This window comes from Pocillopora damicornis, chromosome 9, assembly GCF_964200805.1.
Source record: "Pocillopora damicornis chromosome 9, jaPocDami1.2, whole genome shotgun sequence".
Lineage (NCBI taxonomy): Eukaryota > Metazoa > Cnidaria > Anthozoa > Scleractinia > Pocilloporidae > Pocillopora > Pocillopora damicornis.
In genome coordinates, this window is record NC_142678.1 from 19,514,100 (window position 1) to 19,535,648 (window position 21,549).

A 21,549-nucleotide genomic window follows, 5' to 3' on the forward strand; every position below is an offset into this window, starting at 1 on the left:
ATTAGGCCCAGATCGTCGGAGGTGAGGGGTAGTACTCATAGAACACATTTCAATTTACTCTATCATTTTACGGCAGTATTGTATTTTCAATATTTAGAGGTGATGGGAGAGCTACACTTTTGCGTTGTAAGACTGAAACCACTCAATTTCCCTTTGTTTTTTTAAGAATGCAGCTACTTAGGGAAAAACTAAAGAGAAGAGAAAGTGATGCATCATTTTATCCAGATGAAGAGGAGGAAGACGAGAAAGATGAAGGAGAAGAAGAGTTAGAGGAATACGAGAAAGATGCTCCCTTCCCTATGGTGAGGTTTTAGTAGTCTTTTCAAGGCTCTCTTGGTCTAAAACAGGGCTAAAGAGGAAAAACCGCTTATTACACCCTTAGTTGCCGATTATGGAAAAATTTATTGAAACCCTTGTAATCAACTAATACCAAGTTTTGAAAATGTCTTCACGGCTATTCTGTTTGTTGGTGTAGCATGATCAACATGTGCGTCACAGAATCATTTAATATTTCTGACAGCATGATAATATTATACTGTGTTCTAATTACATTAGACTACCGCCTCACTTAAATTGAGGATGGAAGCTTAGGGCACCCGAGGGCTTCCTCTATTTCTCGACTGCCTTCAGATAGAATACTGCCCCCCTCCCCTCCCCCTTAAGCTGCCAAATCCCTGCAACCCAGCTAGGAGCCCTTTGAGGCTCTCGAAGGAAAACTAGTTGTTTGGAAGGACTGAAAAAGCACAAAGTTGGAGAGGGATGGGATAGCGCTCTAAACAAAGTTTACCAACCACTCAGGACTGAAAAACAACCGCAACAAAAACTGTTGTTGAATATTGAAATCCAACTGCAACGTTGTCGTTATGTGATCTTGCACGTGTGACAGTTATCGCCTGGTGGTTAAGTTTTTTGAATTGTTATTCAACTTGATATAGGCTCACTGTAACAGATTTACCAGAGATAGAATTATTACTTGACTCTTTCAGGAGCACGTGTTGGATGAAGTCCAAGTTCAATTTGAAGAGTTATCGCTTCGCATGGGCAACTTAATGGGTTCAGAAGTGTTCGACAATAGCGAACGTTTTAAAGATGACTTCCTGTCAGGCACAGATAGCGATGAAGATGTGGAGTATCTTTACCAAGCAGAGCCACGACCCGTTCCGTCTGCGATCAGCGGCAGTGGATATGAAAGTGACCATAGCAACATGTCCGCGGCCAGATGGAATTTGTCGAGTTCCAGTTGTTATGATTTAGCGGATTGTCATGGCCCAAATGAACCAAGGTCTGAACTGGTAAGGGGAACTAGTGCCATTCCGGTAATGTTTACTTCGGGTGGATGTAAAGCTAGTCCCAGCCTACGGAAAATCACTGCTTATCCCGAAGAGGAAACATCTAGGTTTCAAGGCAACAGTAACCCTTCTTGTTCAAGCAGCTATGATATGTGCAGAAGCAATCCGTCTTTTACTTTACGTGACGATGGTCTTCGTGAAGGCGCTCTGCTTAATACAAGGCTGCGTGATGGTGTGTTACGTGGCGGTTTCTTATTTGACGGCGTGTGGCATGTTGGTGGCTTGCACGACTCTTCCTCGCGGGGCAACGATCCTCGTGATAGACCAGATGTTGAGAGTGCAGCACAGTCAGACGGGGCTTTCAGTCGAGATCAATCGTTCTACTCAACTCATGTCGTGCGCCCTGAAACTGAACCCATTATGCCCAAGAACGTGTATTCCATGGCACGCACCCATGGAAGACGTTGCCGTGAGGCGCTGTCTCTTCATCCGTGCGCCGACGTTGACTGCAGCACGACAGAGGTAGCTACTAGCAGCGCCTCTGAACTAGAAATGGGTAGGAAAGACAAGAAGTCTCGACGCCGCAAGAGTAAAGCCCTTTTCAGAAGCTCTGCAGTGTATCCTGGTGAGGAGGGGTTGTCGTTGGGCCCAAATCCACCCGTCCAAGGGCGGGAAGCTCATTCGACAGACTCCCCGCACCTAAGGACCAAATCACCTGTGCATGCCGCTTGGGGCTTAGCTCCGTCAGCTTCTGAACGGGGTTTCGTAAAGAGCCCAGCTTCTCACGCTTATGAAGACTCTAGGCTCCACGCAGCTGCACAGATCCTTGTGCCGTCATCACCAGAACGAGGTTTTGTTGCAGACCCGTGCCATGAGGCCCTAGAAGACTCAGATTCAATAATATCTGCTAGGGAACTGGACTCGACTGCTTCCCCAGACCCTTACGTTCCAGAGGGGCCACTGAAAGGAATTTTAGGTGATATAAGTATGAACAGACCACTTGGTACTGAAATATTTCAAGACGATTCACCGTCGCTTTCCACAGCAGGCGAGAAATACAAAATTAGATAAGGATATATCAATTATATATAAAGTTTTATAAACACTTTAGATGGACTTCGTCATGTGCTTCACCTCGCACTCTGACTTTTAAGGTAGTAACGAGTCTCTTATTGTCTTTTTGTATGGCTAAAGGGGCATGCCCAGGAGATTCTAAAGGGGGGGGGGGGGGGGGGAATGTGGGATAGTTGTAGGAATCCAAAATAATTTTTCGGTTTTTTTTTTTTTGACAAAAACAAAACAAAAAACTCCAGAGTCTCAATAAGTTAATGATATTTCAAGACAGGTAATTTCTTATTGCTTCAAGTTGAGCATAAATATGTAATAGTGTCTTTGCAAGACGTCTACTTTTGGTGTCAGACAGGGAGAAAAAAGGAAACCCACACGAGTGAAACCACCCCCCCCCCACCCTTATCCCACCCCGACACTCTCTCTGGAGCGCCACTAGGCTATTGTTCTCGAAAACGTGAATACCGCGCTTCTTTCTCTACGCATGAATCCCTTTAATCCGATATGAACAAAGGTGCTGAAGATATTTTATTTATTTTAGTCAGAACTCTGCTGAAAAGATACTTTAGGAGAACAAAATAATGTGCATGGTTAACTTTTAATTCGAAACTGATTCCTCATATTCACTCTGTACAAAGAAGATTTTTTTTTTCAACTGGAACTTTGGTGGTGGTGTATAAGCATCGTCACCATATTTTCCCTGTTTCTTAGAAGGCTTCACACCTTAAAATCAGTATGCATATTCTCCATACTGTTCTCTATACATTTTCTAAGGTGCTGATAAGGAGACTTTGTTTAACAATCAGGAGGTTCTCTAGTTACTAATCATTTCCTTAATTCTTCTGACCTTCATGTGTGATTCAGGGGTGTTATTATAAGGAGAAATTATATGCTAGTCACTTTTAGGAGTCAGAGGGTTATACAGGCTAACAAAATGTCAGGTTGAACTGTTTTTCGTTATATTCAGAGTTTTTATCATTCATATAATATTAATATAAAGTTAATGCTGATACAAAAGTATATTTTTATACATTTCAATTTTATATTCTCCATAATAATATAAAACAAAGATATTCTATTTTTCTACGCGATTGTCAACTAACATATCATGTGTAGGCGACGCCAAAATATAGTAAGGAAAAGTGGCATTCGAGATGCTGCTGTTCTTACTGTCAAAAGTATATTTTCATACATTAGGGTATTTTGAAATAGATGGAAGTTAATTACATATTTGTACCACATATAAAGTATATATAGCCAGTAAATAGATATTAAGTTTAAAGATTTTGTTTACACAAGCTCTATTGATCGAAGGGTTCGGTGAACTCAATTTTCAGCCTCATCTCGAATGAAGTGTTTAATAGGATTGCAGCTAGGCCTGTCCGATTGTGCTGAAAGAATGCTGGAAAGTTGCTTACTGGATAAAAAGTTGCCTACAATCTAAAAAGTTGCTATCGAAATTTCAAAACTTGCTACCTATATTCCTCAATATTTTTATGTAAACGCAAATTAAATGCTTTATTTTTCTTCCTTCGCAATCATTTCTAACATCAGTCAAGAAAAAAAACTTCAACAGAACTTCTCACCACCCACTCCGTTTATGACTAAGGAACAAAGACGGCCTTTTTGTGCATCTTCTTTAGCGATTATCCGCTTCGATATTAGATAAAGATCGCAATGGGCCTGGAAAACGTTGTCAAGTGTTAGGTAATGCTCAAAAGGTGGATAAAGATTCAAGAAATTGGCATGAATGGAAGTTTTCTACGCAATCTTTGTCTTTACATGCTTGAAATGCGCTCTAAACCTACATTTTGCTCAAAAATTGCTCAGAAAGTGAAAATTTCACGAGGTTGCTAGAACTACATGAAGTTGCTGCAAGCGCCAAACGTTGCCGAGCACAAACCGGGTAAGCCTAATTGCAACTAGAAACGTTGACAGAAGCGCGGGTCTCAAATTACGACGTTTCGCCAGAGAACTACTCTCTGACCTTGAAATGAATTTGCCATCTTGATTCTTTAGAAAGGAGAAATTAGATGCTAGTTACTCTTAGAGGTCAGAAAATGTCAAGCAGGAGGGGATAGTTGTGATTTGAATCTCTACAATTGGAAGATCAATTAAAGAACGAGTGATATTCTTAATAACGAGCGACTCCTAAAGGCACTGCAATACCAACAATACTTATCCTCGATAAACGTACTTAAGCCCACTAGAGTCTATATCTTAGCTCACCACTGAGCCGAACTCACAGTTTCCTCCAAGGTTTCTAGAACTCAGCAATCTTCCATTGTAGCTCTCTCTCACGGTGTAGCTTTCTAAACAGTCGGTCAGTCCCGACAACAACAACTACTACTACATAAGTGAGTCTTTATATACATTCACAAAGTGTTCTAGAACATTCCAGAAGTTTACAAAAGAACTATTTAATTAGTACTACGTAATAACTGCGCGACTTGAAATGTTCTAGAAAGTTCTAGGGTACGCATGTCAGCATGACTAAGCAGTCTGGGTAAATTTACAACAACAATTACTCATAACAAACGGCTTGAAAAATCAAGCAATAACTCCTTTGATTTAAAAATCACGAGATCTGAGCAGCAATATTCTCCCCTTGAGCGATTATCATTTTTCACTTGACACTTTGCACCCTAACATCAGTACCCATTTTCTTCAAGCCCTTCTTTGTACAATTCCTTAAGTACTGACAAGGGTTTTTTCTTTTAACAATCAAAGCTTCTCAGGTTGGCGATCGTATACTTTAATCTCACGATCTTAATGAACGATTCAACATTATTACCCTAATCAGAAATTACATGTTCGTCACTCGCAGAGGTTAAAGGTTATGAGAACTTACTCTTCTATCAAAATGACAGCCGCTAGTTTTGACACCTCACCATCATTATGAACTAGTGTTTTCTAAGCAGTGCGTGGATATTGTTAAAAGAGCTGACCTGTAAATAGCTTTTAAGAAAGTAAGGATTTATAGAGAATCCTCAGTGATCAGTTTAAAAACGATCAATACAAAAGTTAAAACGATGTTCGCTATCACAAATGATCCGGTGGACTTTGGATTCGGATCAGGAAAGCCATTATCCGCAATAAGTTTTTTGAAGAAACCAACCGATTTCTTAGGGACTCGAGTCAAATTCGCGTCGTTTTCGAAGTCGATGAAATGCAGGCCGTATGGGGTGGTGTAGGCATTTTGCCATTCAAAGTTATCCATCAGTGTCCATGCCATGTATCCTTTCATATTCACTCCGTCATCAATGATCGCTTTTAACATCTCATTGGTATATCTGCAATAAACATAGTTTTAAGCCATATTAATTTCATTTGTACGTGATTGCTTACAACACGTCACCTGACGGGCAATCGGCCCGTCAGGTGACATTTTACAAAAACGTCGTAGTCCCTTAAAACACGATGTTGTGGTGGTAAGAAGATGGATCAAGGACTAATAACTTTTTTAGGTTATTAGAAGCTTGGTATTTAGTAGCAGAGTACTCAGTTACGTTCAACATTTTAAATGGATGCCAGTACACTAAACCCTTCACCCTATCATGCACAAAATCTCTTTTGCATTTCTCCTTACTATTTGCCATACAATTTGCAGGATGTAAGTTCAGAGAATTTGGTATTAGGTCAACTAATAGTCCTCTAATTGATATTTTCCTTTATTCTCATCACATGTCTGCTTGATATTGTATTGAGATTGTAAGGAGAAATTCTGTCTTGGTCACTTATGGGAGTTAAAGGGTTGAGGCTGTCACCTCCCTTCCCCCTCTCTTCCCTCGGAGGACAGGCTCACGAAGTCCATGGCGTTCCTTTCGTAGATAAATTCTTCTTTGATACTTAGTGTTTGATACGTAGATATCTGTGTTTATATTTGTTTGTGTTTAGTTTGTTTGTTTGTCTTTTCAGTAAAAGGTGAATTGATCCATAAAATGTACTACTTTGAAACAACAAGAAAAGTTGTCAGGTAGAAGGGAAACTCCGTGACATGTACTGTTCGTACCTCCTGTGATAATCCACTCTGAAAGTGTCGTTCAACCGATTTTGGCCGGTTTTGCTGGCTTCCCCAGGAGGTGCTACTCCGTTCTCAGTAACTATAATGGTTGGATTATTATAGTTATCCTTGATGTACTTCAGCAGCCTGCGGAATCCAAAGGGAGCTACATGACCATTGTACCAGTCAGGCCACGCAGGATCGCCGCTCTTCGTGAACGATTCGTCGCCGTTAATTGACAGCTCGTCGCCACTGGGTTTGTCTGCCACTTTATCAGTGGAATAGTGGTTTAGTCCAAACAAATCGTAGCTTCCTTTTACGATGTTTTTCTCCTCCTCTGTGAAGCTGGGTAGACGACTAGGAATCCCAGCAGCCGCGCTGCGTTTTCTTACGATGTCTTTAACGACATCCGGGTAATCTCCGTTTACAAATATGGGATGAGCGAAGATGCCGAGATGAAATTGCATGTAACGGTCCGCGGCGTCCTTGTCTCGGACAGAGTCAGTCTTGGGAACTGCCCAACCAGAACTCAAGGAAAGCGTCATTTTTCCGCCCTGTTGTGCTTGATAATTCTTCTCATAGGTTCGATAAACTGTAGCGTGGCCAAGAATTTGATTATGAGCTGTACGATACCGAAGAATCGATAACTTGGTTTTATTCTTAATATTCCCATACATGTACAGAGGATGACGTAACATGACGATCGCGGGCTCATTTAGCGTGATCCAGTACTTGACTTGGTCGCCGAATGTCTCGAAGCAAAATCGTGCGTAGTCGTGAAAGTAGTCAATCATGCTTCGATTGGTCCAGCCGCCAATCGCTCGAAAGACTTCGGGCAGATCCCAGTGATACAAAGTCACAAGCGGCTCGATTTTGTTTCGACTTAGTTCTGCAATGAGTCTTTTATAATACTCGACTCCGGCGTTGTTCACATAATCAGTTGTTCCGTTGGGAAGCACACGACTCCACGCAATAGAAAAGCGATACGCTTTGGCTCCGTAGTCTTTCAATATCTCGACATCTTCCTTGTACTTGTGGTAGCTGTCGCAAGCCACGTCTCCGGTCTTGTTGTGGAACAAGGCAGGCACAATGTGGGTGATGATGTCATATATGCTGGGTCCTTTTCCATCTTCATTCCAGGCGCCTTCTATTTGATATGCAGCAGTGGCAGCGCCCCACAAAAACCCATCAGGGAATTTGCCGTATTTGAAGTCGTGGTCAAAAGCTCGAGAACCGTCGAAAGTCAGAATGAAGAACACAAGGCAAACGAGAGCCTTCATAATGTCAATAACTCAGATTTTCTCGCATGAAACGTAACAAATTGCTGTGCGTCACTCGAGCAAAACTCAATTCGATTAGCGACAGCTGCCCAACAACACGAATAGGCGAGGGCCTGGGCGCTAAAAACTACTACCCTCTTCAAACTTAAGGAAGCATTGGATGGGGAATTGAGACAAAATTCAAGGGACTAGTAGGTTGGCAAATTCCATTTTTTGCGATCCCCATACTTTGAATTTACTGGTTTACAGCGTTAGAAATATTGATATTAGTTAAATCGCAAACAGAAGTTGGTAAAAAGGCGTTCAAATAGCGGCTGGAAGACACAAGTTGGGCATGGCAGCTCGGTATATTTGGCGGTTTGATATTTTACGGTTCATGGACTACGTAAATGTCTAACTCGCGTGTCATTACTGAAGGGTCAAACTGTCTCTTACCGACAGACAAGCGCTAGACTTCATATCGAGAATCTTTTTGCTTTCATTTTTGCAGGTTATGTGCACATTTAACACATAAGGTATTTCAGCAATGACCTTTGAATAAAACCCTGCAGTCACTCGCATAGCACGCTTCATTTGGTGTTTCTGTCACCAGCCAAAATTGTTTTTGTTCTAAATTATCTTTTGCAAAAAAGGTCAGGTTCCTTGACATGAAAGAAATAACTTGTGTTTATTTTGGTGGCTCAAAGATCATGTGCTTAGTCACGCCTAGCATTTTATATCAGTGCTGTTATTTATAACCTTTTCGGAGTGGTAGACTGATTATTGATTAAAGAAAGGTCTTACATTTCCGGTCTCGCCCAACATTTTATTTTAGTGGTATAAATAGTTTATGAGTTGAAACTGAAATTGAAACCCCTGTCGTGCAACCAATATACAGTGACAGACACATTCCGCTTTGCTGATGAAGTACGAGGCTTCGAGATCAAGAACGGCGAAATTTTAGTTTCCTATGACGTCACCTCATTGTTTACAAATGTACCCTTGGAGGAAACAATACAGATCTTAGCTGAAAAAGCCTTTGCCCAGGATTGGTTCAACGAGACGCACAGCTTGAACATCTCTAAAGCGGACCTAATCGACCTCCTCCGAGCAGCTACGAAAAACCAGCTTTTCCAGTTTGACGGTGCTTTATATGAGCAGACAGATGGAGTCGCTATGGGTTCTCCCCTTGGACCGTTGCTGGCTAACGTCTTCATGTGCTCGATTGAGGAAAACCTCGAACAACACGGTCAACTTCCGCGCTATTACCGGAGGTACGTCGATGACACCCTGACCGTAATGCCTGATAGGGTGACCGCTTGCCAGTTTCTAGACACCCTTAACTCTACCCATCCCTCCCTCCAGTTTACCATGGAAGTCGAACGGGAAGGATCCCTTCCCTTTCTAGGAACTGAACTGCTTAACCGTGCACCAAAGATTGAGACCAAGGTCTACACCAAAAGAACCAACACGGGTCTCCTTCTGCATTTCCAGAGTCATGTTGACATTAAGTACAAGCGCAGCCTAGTCAACACCATGGTGGATCGCGCTTATCGATTATCTTCTAACTGGTCTTTCTTCTCCGAGGAATGTGACCGCCTTAGAAGGGTTTTTCATAACTTGAAATACCCAAAGCCACTGGTTGAAACTACAATCAAGCGGTTCGTTGAGAGAAGGATTTCATCTGCAGAGCCCTGTCCATCACCAGACGTACCATCGGAGATTGTGAGATTATTGTTACCCTTCAAGGACCAATCGTCAGCTAATCATGTTAAACAACAACTGAACAGTCTAAGCTCGAAGTTAAGCGTGACTGTCCAACCAGTGTTCGTTAGCCCTAAGCTCGATCAACAGCTTAAGCAACACGAAATTAAGCCCCCTATTGTTAACCAACAATGTATCGTTTATGAATTTAAATGTAACCTGTGTGATGCAGGGTATGTGGGCTATACTCGTGGTCACTTACACGATCGCGTAGAAGGGCACACAAGGAAATCATCTTCTATCTACAAACACTACCACCTCCAACACAATAGTGAAATGCCTGAACGCTTGATCGAGCACTTTAACGTCATCGCGAAATGTAACGGCAAATTTGATTGCCTTGTTAATGAAATGTTGTATATTCGCATGCGTAAGCCAACATTGAACGTGCAAACGGATTCCATCCGCGCCAAGGTGTTTGTTTAAGCCGTTCATTCTAATTTATGCTATTCTTGTACCTTTCCTTATTTGCATGTTTTTGAACTAGTCTCTTGATAATGGAGTCACGATGACCCCGAAACGTCGAGTAATAAATCTTTCCTGGTTTTTTCTATGCCTTTGCTTTAGCAAATCCCTGCTGATCAAGTGTTTCAAATAAATAGTTTAAGCATCAATCTTTTGAAAATAATAGACTTATCAATAAAAGTACATTTTTGCATGCTCAGTCGCGCCCAGAATTCTATTTCAGTGCTGTTATTTATTAACTTTCTGATATAATAGACTGATCACTGATGAAAGTACAGTTTTTTTACAGGCCTAGTCATAGTCATTGTATCGTTTTGGTTTAAAAAAAAATTTTCATCAATAACATCCAATTCATTAATTCATGAACATTTGATGTATACATAGATACAGCACCTCAAAAACTACTTCTCAGCAGATGAAAAACTTATGTGCAAACATCACAACTTCCATACTGTTAAACATAAGACACACCGACAACGAATCTTTTGAAATGCTACCAAGTTGATAAAGAAGTTAAGAGGACTGAGGTTTGAATCCTCACTAATCTCGACTGAAATAATCTTTTTCGCTCAGCTGCAAGAGTATTTGATAGCGAAATGGAGAGATCTGAGGTTTGAATACTCACTAAGGTCGACCTAGACACTATTTTTTGCTTAGCTACAAGAGCATTTAATAGCAAAATTACGAGATCTGAGGGTTGAATACTCACTAGGGTCTACTGGAATGCTCCTTTTCGTTCAGCTGCAAGAGCATTTGCAAGAGCTTTTCGTTCAGCTGCAAGAGCATTTAATAGCGAAATTGAGAGATCTTAGGTTTGAATCTCCTCTAAGGTCGACTGGGAAACTTTATTCTTCGCCCAGTTGTTGGAGCATTTGCAGGTTAAAATGCAACATCTGAGGTTTCAATCCTCAGGGAGGTTGACCTAAGTACGTCTTTACACTTATAGACCATATTAATATACAAGTATTAACTGGAGCTGCCTATCGCCTAAGTTAGGCACGATCCAATTTACCGGCTAGGAATCAAATTTTCCGAAAAGAGTAAACTAGATTGTAATAAAGCGCTCAGCCCTCTCTGAAAAAAGAGGAGAACTTGGAGTTAAAAGATAAAATTTAAAAAACTCACCTACTCTAGCCGTTCTTATCCACAAAAATTTAAATCCTAAAAACCCCTTTATAGAAATAAATTTTTTACAATAAAATTTCTGAGGGGTTCTTTAGAAAAACTCCACAATAAAAACAATTCGAGAGAAAGGAGAAGTGCGTTTCAGCCCAGGAAAAGTTTTATTTTAATTGATTAAGAGCGCCAAAGGTCAATTCTATTCAGATGTTTCTTTTCGGCGTTAAATATTGGACTTAAATGGCTATAAATCTTCAATTGCATTTTTCCCGTTTTCTCCAGTAATAATAATTTCAGGTTTGCCGCTAAAGTACTGTTGCACTCCATTACCTGTTTAAATCTGAAATTTAGTTCCAGCTTGATAACATTTTCGCGACATCCTCAGAGCAATAAGTATTTTGACACATAGTTAAATTGTATACACTAAAATTAATTGGTGTATTGTATGCCGGCTCTTCTTCCTTTGACAGTTAAGCAGCTCTCCCCTTATGTGTTTGATTCCAGTAAAATAATGATTACACCCATATAACCTGTTAATGACACACTCAAGAAGCAAACATAACATTAAGCTTGGTACGAAAAAACAACAACAATAGCACGAATGGTAACAATAAGGTTGCCTTTTCCATCGCATGATGCGTATCTAGTGACAGACGGGAAATTTGAGAATCGATGAAGGTTTGCCGGCTGTAGCCTACAATCCGTCTTCAGTCGTCCCTTACTTTTAATGGCGGAGCTCGCAGATGTACGCGAGGCCAGCACTACCACGACCTCGAAGATGATAGGAGGGAAGGAGAGAAAGACCTTTCTCATTCCCATCTTCCTCCACACGCATCTCACGCGCACTTCGATCGTTGATATTTATGAGTAGATAAACTACTGGGTAAAAGTTAGTTACAATCCTAAATCTGGGGGATCCAAAATCTGTTTATTGCGTCACCCTCCTGAGTACAAAAATTTGACAAATGTTGCGCTTTATCAATCTCATCTAGTCACATGTAGCATTTTTTAACATAATTTTTAGATTTTATTAGAAAATTGTTTTAGACAGAGGATATGACATTCTTAGCTATTCTTGCAACTGCATAAGGCAATTTTTATGCACTTGGATCCTGACTATTGCAATTTTTACTTGTAAATCCTCTCTTTTTTTCTTTCCTCAGTGCCCCAGTCATGCAGGTTAAGGTTGTGTGGATCAATTGAAATCAAAGACTTGCTGGACAGTTGTTGGCCAAATTTGAAAGTATTTATTGTGATTTTATTGCAAAATTCATAAATGATACACTTTTCAGACAAGCACCTACTAACTTTGCATAACAACTCCATGTGCAAAAAGTAATTTTCTTCTATTAAATTGTAAAAATATGGTCAAAGTTCATCATGTTCAGTTTCTGTGGGCTCATTGTCACTCTCAGTTTCATCATCACTATCATCATACTCGTCATCATCACCAATGCATAAACCTGCAAGAAAATCAAGCATTATAACATAGCTGGTAAATTTGTCTAATCAAATTCAATTGCACGAGTGTGCTTCATATTCCTATTGTGAACGCTCATAACGTCAGTAAACAAATCTCTTGAGAAAAAAAATTTTCCTTCGGGTTGAAAATGTTATAAAGTAATTGGTTCATAAGTTAGCTGTGCATTCATCGAGATATGAAGCACTTGGGAAGTTTGGAGAGCACTCAAGAAGCTAGAGTTGCTCTTGCCTACGCCTCGCGCAACTCTTATGCATCTTTCAAGCTCTTCAAACTTCCGGCGTGCTTCATATCTCAATGAATGCACACTGACATATGAACCAATTGTTAATTTTGACCTAGCCTTTACTAACAATAATATATTACTAGGATTACCTATTAATAATAAATCTGTAACTGTTCCTTGCAAAAATAATGAATTGCAATGCCAATTAAATTTATGGCACAACTGAATTGAAAACTGACCAAATTCATGAAATGACCACAGACAGAAGCAGTATGAATGTGAAAAGAGAATAATAAAAGTCATATTGCTTACCAGTGGTTGTGCGGCACATATATTTCTTTGGATCCTTGCGCTCTTTCTTGAAGGATGCTATAATATCATCATCATAGTCCTCTATAATACTCTCACACTGGAAAAGAAATCATATAAACTACATATCATTCTGTTTCATATGCACAATCAAAGGAGCTATTAATTGTAGAAAAAAATACATGTATAATGTGAGCTGATACATAGAGAAGCTCAATCCAAGTGGTCCATCCAGCTGGAGCTTATTGTGGTTTCCATATCATGAAGGTCCTGGGTTGCGAGAAGCAGTGTAAAGAGTACAACACAATGACCCATCCAGACCTGCACCTCTTAACCCAGAGTCCAATATGCTGACCATGAGACAACCACATCTCCCACAATAAATTAAAAAAAAGATGGTAAATATCATGCTGTATCATACATAATGAAAGGTGTTATTCACCTTGTCAAGAGCAGAAGACAAAGGGGAATTTTGAGTCCCTTACCAAGATTAACACCTCAGACTTTTGGATTCCCCACTCTAATGCTCAATCACTGAGCTACAGAGAACCCCATGATAGACCAGGCTATTGCCAGGTTTATATGTAACACACCCAGCAAACTGCAAGGATCAATCCATTTATTATTTGACCCAAACTGCCTTGTGCATATTTTTATTGAAAAACTATAGTAGACAAAAAGCCTTGGTATTCTAGCCTATAGTGAAGCATCCACTGCATGTAGCATGGGAAAGATCTGGTTGGCAGAACTGGGTCATTCAGCAGGCATTTGTGTAAGTTTAATTGTCCATTCTTTGTCACAAGGTAATAAAAACAGGTGTAACTTACTGCATGTTTGAGCTTCTGAGCTATGTCACCACTGATTGCCACATTACTGAGTGTGACTGCCTCACCAGATCGCGACGAGGTTCTGATGTATGATTTCTTTCCAGTGTTGGGATCTGTCGACTCAGCGTACGAATTCATTTTTTCACACATATTATCAAGCTGTTCTATCAGATGAGTCTCTGATCTTGCATATTGAATCTGGATAGTTAAAAATACACATATATTCCATGAGATATATGTGGCTCACATTAGCCTGTCCCAGGAATATCAGTTGTAACTAATGGCACAAGTGGAAGTAAATTGAAAAAAATATATTTCTTGTTGCACTGCACAAAAATCCTTTTTCCCCATCTTACAATGTTCCACATTTAGGCCATAGAGGTCTTGAACAAGCTAGGGTTATCAGCAAGTGGGATTTCAAACTAGCATACCCTGTTATATAAAGTCAGCAGTACATGATAAAAAAAAAAATTTGAACTTTACCTTTTTGGTATTTTGATTACCTCTTGGATCCACTCTGAAACTCTCCACCTAGAATCATTCAGATGATAATAGTCTGTGATTTATCCCAAAAAACATGCCAGGGACTGTAAACAGTTTCTCATATACAGTGTATTCAACCATAATTCCAAAAAGATGGCAGTAATATCATAGGTGTCTGCATGCATATGGGTTGAAATTTATCGTTCTTGAAAATAAAATAAATACCGTCTAGCTTCATTTTTTAGAAAATGATTCAAAACCCTACCTCTAAAGTCTTTCTGGGATCAACTTGAGAAATTTCCCACTGAAGCTCATCCGCAATGACATGGCATACTATCAGAAGAAATGTTGATAACAATATGTCATTTAATCCTCTTAAATAAAAGTACCTGTAACCCTTTAACTCCCATGAGTGACCAAGACAGAATTTCTCCTTATAATACCAATACAATATCAAGCAGACAAGTGATAAGAATAAAGAAAAATATTAAGTAGGATATTATTATTTGATCCAATACCAAATTCTTCAAACTAAGATCACAAGAACAAGCAGACACTACGGTACATGTCAATAATTAGAGAAAGACTTAAACTAATGTAAGATCTTTTCAGCTACATTTTCTGTATCACAGCATTCTTAGTGACAAGGAGCCTTGCCTTAAGAAGTGATAAATTCAAAACTTCTCCTTACCATAACAACACACTGTCTAGCAGATAGGTAAAGTGAATGGTAAAGTTTCTGCACAGCCCCAAACTATTGTAAAACAAATCTGTTTTCCCAGTGGAAATGTATTGTTTTTGTCATTGTTTTCTCTGTTCAAGAACTGAATGCATAATGTAGGATGGGGCTGTGTGGAAATTTTACCAAGTGAATTATGTGTATTAAACATGGGAAATATCTCTAAGATGTAACAAACAATTCTCACAACTAACTAAAAGTTAACATATAGTCATGAGTTGGGAGAGTTGATGCTCTGATCTAGAAGGTAAAGGGATACATTTTCTGAAACTTACCACCACAGTATAGCTCTTTATCCTTAGCACCGAGTGCTTCATTCACAAAAGTTGTCACAAAAAGTACTACAAGACAAAGTTGAGTTGCAGATTCCATATCCAGCTGTTCAAATTAAATAAGAAGGAAAACTTGTAAAATTGTTTTAACTTTAAAATATGTCTTGGGCGTTGATCAACGAGCAGTTTCAATCTTCAAAAACCCTGGAAGTGACATCAATGAAATTGAAAAGGAAATACCCGTGATGGAAGTTCTAAATGGCAAACAATTTTAATGATTTTCTTCTCAACTACAAGAAAACCTAGGCGTAAATCGATCATCAATGAACACGTAGGATTCCCACCATTGTAAATATGAAAATTAAATATCACGAGTTAAAACTGAATCACACAAACCTCAAAAGAAATCCTATGATCCTATGTCGATGATCGAAAAGACGAAAACGAAAACTGAAACTTTACATCGAAAGATCAAACTGAAAAATTCTCCTGAAAGAAATACACCTATTCACCTGGTCCCTTTTCACACCGACAATGGCTATAACCGCTGACTAGTCTTTCGCTTTGTGTTCTGGGACAGCATTTCCTCTGCTTCACCGGCTAGAATTTGGGGGGAAGTCAAAATGTAGCAAGGAATTATACCTATTCTTTTTTTTAAATCCTGAAAATAAGGCGTAAAAAGGAACATTTACTTTGTAATTAACTATGGCACCACCAAAATCAAGGAAGATCGTCATCATGGGCTTTCGCTCTGTTGGTAAATTTTGTAGATGTGAAACGTGACTCTTGTTTTGCCAGAAACCTCTTCCCGGTTTATGATTTTCTCTCGATTTACATGGCCGTTGTTCACTTTTCAGGGAAATCTTCGATCACAATCCAGTTAGTGGAAGGGCAATTCGTGGATTCCTATGATCCAACAATTGAGAATAGTGAGTATGGTTCATCCATCTGTCTCAAAACGACCTTTAATATTCTTACAATCGAACGAGCTAAAGCAGGTTTCGCTTGAGTTGAACCATTCCTTTTATTTATTTTCTTTTGAAAGCTTTTACAACGAAAGTAAAGCATAACAGTCAAGAATACGTGTTGGAGCTTGTCGACACGGCAGGCCAGGTAAATATTATTGATAAAGCACTCTTGATTTCTCGTTGTTTTAGAGACAGTTATCCATTTGTTTTTTTTTCATGTAAATCATGTGTACATCCAGCTATGCACGTATCATGCTTCCGTTTTTCCACAGGGTATAAATGTACCGTTAAAAGTTGTGAATATACGGTCTGCAGCTAATTAAAACCTAGCAACATAAATATCTAATATTTAGCTCGGCATCTTTCGCTCTCACGTTAAATTTTTAGCTAAGATTTTACATAATTTTGACTTCAAGTAGTTATTTATAGAGTTAGTAACCTTTCTGAAAATAAAAATATATTTATAGTTAAATATGTTTAGCTTGTGATAATGGCATGGTACATTGAGTACTTAACCTCTGCCATTTCTCTCGAGTAAAACTCGACGGGGAAGAAAAGAAGAAGAAAAGAAAAATGCCTGAAATTCGCGGCCAATTATTGGGAATTGTACAGATTCAAAATTACTACTCAAGAAAGTCAATCATGTATTACGAAGATCTAGAAACTTCGAGGACTTTTTTTCATACAACTTTCTTTTTCCAGAGTCACTTATTATATATTATTTAATTAAGACATGTATGTTAAAAGCTTAAGGATGACTGTTGGTGTTTATCCTGTTATGAACTTAAAAAAATTTAGTGGCAAAAAATTGTTCAAAAAATTGATAATTTGTCAGCATTAATTGCAGAATTGTATTAGTATCATGTTACACCATTTTTCAAGGAGACAAACAGACCACTCTTCTATCTTGTTTTTGAACAAAATTTGAGAAAAACAGGAGTATAATATTACAACTTATTCTGTAGAGTTACACATGTATAGTGAAATTCAAGATGAGCAAAAAAAATGATAGTTCTATTTTGTGGGATGAAAAAGCTTGGAAAGGACCAGACACATTAATTTGAAGAACAGATGACCATTTTTATTTATGATTTATCTTCAAATTGGAGCGATGATTGTAGTATTGCATAGTTGACATTCACTAGTGGTTTATAGCAATTAATTTAAATTTTTGTTTTCACTCTTGATTGATTCAGGTGATTTATGTCAATTCTGTTTAAATTGTTCTCTTATATATATGCTTACCATAATTAATTAACTCTTTCTGTTGCTCTTGAGCAACCACCTTCCAGTTCTGGCAGCCAAATTAAGATTTAAGGTCACAGATGGCAACTTTGAAAATGGTTTATATAAAAGCATTGCGGTTAGCCAACCATGCAACCAGTTATATTTTAATTGAATCTCTAAGTGTTATAATCTGAATTTGAAATTTTTCTGCTTTAGTTTTTTCATTTGTGCTGGAAGTGCTTCAATATATGACATAATTTTATCTATCTTGTCTCCAGGATGAGTATTCTATTTTCCCTCAGTCCTACTCAGTTGGAATTCATGGTTACGTGCTTGTATATGCTGTAACATCACCAAAAAGGTAAGTTTATGAAAGGAAACTTCAAAGAGAATAAATGAAACAGATATAGACAACATTAATAAATGTTTTTTGTAGGGGAACTAAAATAAAGCTAATTCTTTCGTAGTACTAGCTTCAGCCTTTCTTTCCCAAGAGCTATTAATGAGAGTGGCGGTTGAATTTACCATAAGGTCAAATTTCATGGTTTTTTATTATGCAATTCTTTTTCCTTCCAGTTTTGAAGTTGTCAAGGTTATTCATGAAAAGCTACTGGATATGTCAGGCCAAGATTAGTAAGTAAAAATTGCAAGACAACTTAAATTCATTTTATTTTACTTTCTGTAATGTGTTAAAGGTAACTAAAGGTTTGCTTGATGGGGTTTTGATTGATCCTGATCATGGTGCACCTAATTGTGTTAACCCTTAATTCCTTAAGAGTGACCAACATCTCATTTCTCCTTAGACTATTACCTCTAGATAAAACATTAGGGTTGTGTGAATTAAGTAAATGATCACCAACTAAAGAGACTCTTGGTTTTTCAACCAACATCTTTGTCAGTATCATAAGAAATGTGTAGAAAACAGAATGGAGAATGTGCATACTGATGTTAAGGAGTAAAGAGGTAAGAGGTTAAGCAGCAAGGGTGTCAGGGAAGCCTGGCAAAATACTTGGGACTCATCTGCAATGGACTTGCATCCTATCTACTTGTGGTAGCACCAATACACCACCCGCTCAGGGAGTGCGGTGCACATGACTGGCACACAAGGCTGTCGATATCTACACATGGGCTTCCCTATCGTGTTAGAAATGCAAGATTAAATGAACCCTCAAACATAATTGCACAGATTGAATCAAAAACTCACTTTTGTGTACTTCTTTTTATTTCTTCCTAGTGTGCCAATGGTCCTTGTTGGAAACAAAACTGATTTACATATGGAAAGGTACAAATACATTTACTACTTGAATTTTAGGTTTGAGATCGTGCTAAACAGCAAAGCATAAAATCTTCCTGAAAGAATGAAAAGCCATTGAATGTTTTGTTAAATGCAGGGCCCAGATGTTTGACTTGGGCTAGCCCAGGGTTAAATTTGAATCCAGGTTTCTATATTTCTCTGTTCAAAAGCTGTTTTGGGTTGATTTTCCTATTTCTTTTTAGAGCATTCATTTATCACATTGTAGACAAATGGAATCAAACTGAATATTCTTTTAGAGCTTTCAGATCTGAAATCAAATTTCATGCTAACCCAAGTTTATCTTAATCCAGCTTTGAACAACCTGGCCCTGATGTTCAAAACAGAATTTCTGACCAAACTGTTTTTAAAGTGTTTTTTATACTAAACTTCTGTCCACTTTGAACTGAATCTTAGACCAAAGTGTTTTTAAACTAAACTTCTGTCCATGTTTTAGAAAAGTCCCAACTGAAAATGGAAAATCCCTTGCTGATTCCTGGAAGGCAGCTTTCTTTGAATCATCAGCTAAGGAAAACAGTGTAAGTGAAAGCCTCTAAACCTTACAATGGTTTCATATAAGTTTTGGAATTTTATATTATGCAAGGTGGAACACTTTGTAATATTTCAAGCAGTAGACTTGGAATCAAATTGTCCAGGTTGAAGCCAAACCAACTTGGTTATGTTCTGGTGTCAGAGAGTGAAGTCAAGATGTTTGCTTTCAAAACTGTCAGGCTTTACATGTCTTTTCCATAATGCAGGGAAAAAAACCTTTTGGAATTACAAAGGGTCAATTGTCTGTGGTGGTCTTCTTTGTCATTACCAGTTGTATACTGTAATTTGCAATACTCCCAGTGAATATAAGTTATAATATGGTTTTAAAATCTGGCAGGGCAAGCCTATTACTGGTAGTTTGCACACAGACTTTCAGTACTGTCTAGAAACTATTGACATTTAACTGTAGCTTCTTTTCTTACTTCACAGAGTGTCCATGAAATTTTCCGGATGGTCATTCGGGAAATAGAAAAGCATGACAAAGATGGGAATGTAGACAAGAAAGAGGATTGTACCATTTTATGACCACCGTCCCCACCCATACAGCAAGCTACCATGGAACCTAAATTATATTTTATGATATGAACACTTTTCCTTGCTACTCTACTCGATGCTGATCTAAGAAATTTATTTTCCCTTGTAGAACTGATTTTAATGAAATCTCTCCTAAATGATGAATATGATTTGTATCACCTGGGGCCATAAGAGTTCGTGAATGTGCATTGTAAATTTCTGGTTTCAGAATCTTCTACATCCCAGGTTAACGTCATGTAAGCCCTCTGTGTGTTTTAAGAGTGGCAGTGTCTTGTTTTTTCTTGTTTCTTTCATTTGGCTTTTGCTGTTATTCTGGTAGCAGTGTTTAATGAACTCATTTCTAATTGTTAGATATAAAAGCATTTGCCTGTTCTTTTCTTTGGTTACCTAGTGAATGCCTTTGCATTTTTCTCAATTCTTTCTAAATACAACAATTATAATAACAATGGATGAGGAGTGTACTTCAGATCAGGACAATATATTTTTAACAACAATTACTTTAATATATGGCTGAACCTTGTTCAAAGAGATTGTGCAGTAGTTTAAATGCGCATTTGCAAAATTTCATAGTCAAAACTGTGATTTCTTTTTGTGTGCGTGTGTGTGTATCAGGTCTGATCACAAAAGATGATTGTGTGTGTTTTTAACATTCTTTGATGGTCTGGTAGATTTGTCATGAATAATTGTCAAATCACATATACTCTATGCTGTTTAGGCTCACTGATTTTTAAACTTTTGTACATGCACCAAAGCTTACTACAAACTTTAGGCCTGAGTTGTGCAAAGTTATCAGCCACCATCTTTGGAAAGGAACCTGTGTTTCTCTCCTCTAAGTGTACAGCTACTCTTCTTGGGGAGGATAGCAAACTCCACCCTAAAGAACAGGTGCACTTAGGCTCATTGCAACCCAGGATTAGGGTAACATAGTTTAGGAACCACATAGTCCTCAATGTTTAATACCTTATTGACAAGTTGTAATGTGGTGTGTGATCTTTGGTGCATAGGTTTGAGCAAAAAATTGTCAAAAATAATAGTTTCTTGCAAATGGTAAAAGGGAAGTAGTGTACCTACTCTGTAGCATATATAGCATGTGCAAATTATGAGGGTAAATTGTTAAAATTGTTTGTTTCTTCAAATTTCATGTAGGGGGCAAATATACAAAAATGATTTTTAATTAGTAAAATTGCTTCTTTGTAATTATGCCTAAAATGTATTGCACTCATTCATTTGATTCATTCATAATTTTTCTTGTCAAAATCAGTGTTTTAAAGCTGTAAAACATTTGTTTGGTGGATTTCCTGATGTTAGTTGGACCTTGATCAAGGTCCAAAAATGTCACCCTGAAGCACAGTTGTAGTGTTTTTTTTCTTGGTTATTTCAGACCTAATTGTTTTAAAAGTTATGTTAGAAAAGAATTTAACAGTAATTGTGCTTGTTCTTGTCATCATCTCACTTGTTTGAACTCTGTTTAATTTTTGTAAAAATAAATGGTTGTTGATGTGTTAAAGTTTCATTTTAGAAATTTTGGGCGGACTATTTGAGGATTTTAAAGAGATTTGTGGGGGGGGGGGGGGCAGCAGCCGTTAGGATTCGTGTCAACCTCTCTTTGTTGCAAAAAGTTGATTTGTTTCCATGCGATCAAACAAATTGGCTCGTGAGTTGGGTGGAAAGCCA

The 21,549-nt window shown here is 38.3% G+C and overlaps 5 protein-coding genes across 5 annotated transcripts in view; 3 read left to right on the forward strand and 2 right to left on the reverse strand.

The window, feature by feature from the left end:
- Positions 1-3,642, forward strand: part of LOC113672321 (polycystin-1-related protein) — a 55,421-nt gene extending 51,779 nt beyond the window's left edge. Inside the window, exons 56-57 of the mRNA XM_027188596.2 lie at positions 167-302; positions 987-3,642. Coding sequence (XP_027044397.2) covers positions 167-302; positions 987-2,360 — 1,510 coding nt within the window. The 3' untranslated portion in view covers positions 2,361-3,642. The remainder of the gene's footprint in view (positions 1-166; positions 303-986) is intronic.
- An 846-nt stretch (positions 3,643-4,488) lies between these two features.
- Positions 4,489-7,791, reverse strand: LOC113672329 (cytosolic beta-glucosidase). Its single transcript, XM_027188604.2, has 2 exons — positions 6,370-7,791; positions 4,489-5,650 (listed from the first exon to the last, which is right to left on the reverse strand). Exons 1-2 carry the CDS (start codon positions 7,638-7,640, stop codon positions 5,335-5,337), a joined length of 1,587 nt encoding a protein of 528 aa, XP_027044405.2. The 5' UTR covers positions 7,641-7,791; the 3' UTR covers positions 4,489-5,334.
- An 855-nt stretch (positions 7,792-8,646) lies between these two features.
- LOC149040517 (uncharacterized) lies at positions 8,647-10,044 on the forward strand. Its single transcript, XM_089183054.1, has one exon. The coding sequence runs from the start codon at positions 8,796-8,798 to the stop codon at positions 9,807-9,809; it is 1,014 nt and encodes a 337-aa protein (XP_089039180.1). The 5' UTR covers positions 8,647-8,795; the 3' UTR covers positions 9,810-10,044.
- A 2,150-nt stretch (positions 10,045-12,194) lies between these two features.
- On the reverse strand, positions 12,195-15,853 carry LOC113672323 (protein canopy homolog 2). Its single transcript, XM_027188597.2, has 7 exons — positions 15,700-15,853; positions 15,307-15,409; positions 14,558-14,625; positions 14,293-14,340; positions 13,810-14,007; positions 12,986-13,082; positions 12,195-12,430 (listed from the first exon to the last, which is right to left on the reverse strand). Exons 2-7 carry the CDS (start codon positions 15,401-15,403, stop codon positions 12,336-12,338), a joined length of 603 nt encoding a protein of 200 aa, XP_027044398.2. The 5' UTR covers positions 15,404-15,409; positions 15,700-15,853; the 3' UTR covers positions 12,195-12,335.
- On the forward strand, positions 15,853-21,382 carry LOC113672324 (GTP-binding protein Rheb). Its single transcript, XM_027188598.2, has 8 exons — positions 15,853-16,060; positions 16,161-16,232; positions 16,349-16,416; positions 17,777-17,859; positions 18,075-18,131; positions 18,733-18,780; positions 19,247-19,328; positions 19,771-21,382. The coding sequence occupies exons 1-8, from the start codon at positions 16,009-16,011 to the stop codon at positions 19,864-19,866; spliced, it is 558 nt and encodes a 185-aa protein (XP_027044399.2). The 5' UTR covers positions 15,853-16,008; the 3' UTR covers positions 19,867-21,382.
- Positions 21,383-21,549: the final 167 nt, after the last annotated feature.

Excerpts from the sequence above, each read along its gene's own strand:
- LOC113672323 (XM_027188597.2), bottom strand. The coding sequence starts at position 15,403 with ATGGAATCTGCAACTCAACTTTGTCTTGTAGTACTTTTTGTGACAACT. Across the intron at positions 14,626-15,306 it reads TAAAGAGCTATACTGTGGTG|TATGCCATGTCATTGCGGAT; the intron begins GTAAGTTTCAGA and ends TTCTTCTGATAG. Across the intron at positions 14,341-14,557 it reads ATCCCAGAAAGACTTTAGAG|GTGGAGAGTTTCAGAGTGGA; the intron begins GTAGGGTTTTGA and ends GAATGATTCTAG.
- LOC149040517 (XM_089183054.1), top strand. The coding sequence starts at position 8,796 with ATGGGTTCTCCCCTTGGACCGTTGCTGGCTAACGTCTTCATGTGCTCG.
- LOC113672329 (XM_027188604.2), bottom strand. The coding sequence starts at position 7,640 with ATGAAGGCTCTCGTTTGCCTTGTGTTCTTCATTCTGACTTTCGACGGT. Across the intron at positions 5,651-6,369 it reads AGAGTGGATTATCACAGGAG|ATATACCAATGAGATGTTAA; the intron begins GTACGAACAGTA and ends TGTTTATTGCAG.
- LOC113672324 (XM_027188598.2), top strand. The coding sequence starts at position 16,009 with ATGGCACCACCAAAATCAAGGAAGATCGTCATCATGGGCTTTCGCTCT. Across the intron at positions 16,417-17,776 it reads TTGTCGACACGGCAGGCCAG|GATGAGTATTCTATTTTCCC; the intron begins GTAAATATTATT and ends TCTTGTCTCCAG. Across the intron at positions 18,132-18,732 it reads GATATGTCAGGCCAAGATTA|TGTGCCAATGGTCCTTGTTG; the intron begins GTAAGTAAAAAT and ends ATTTCTTCCTAG.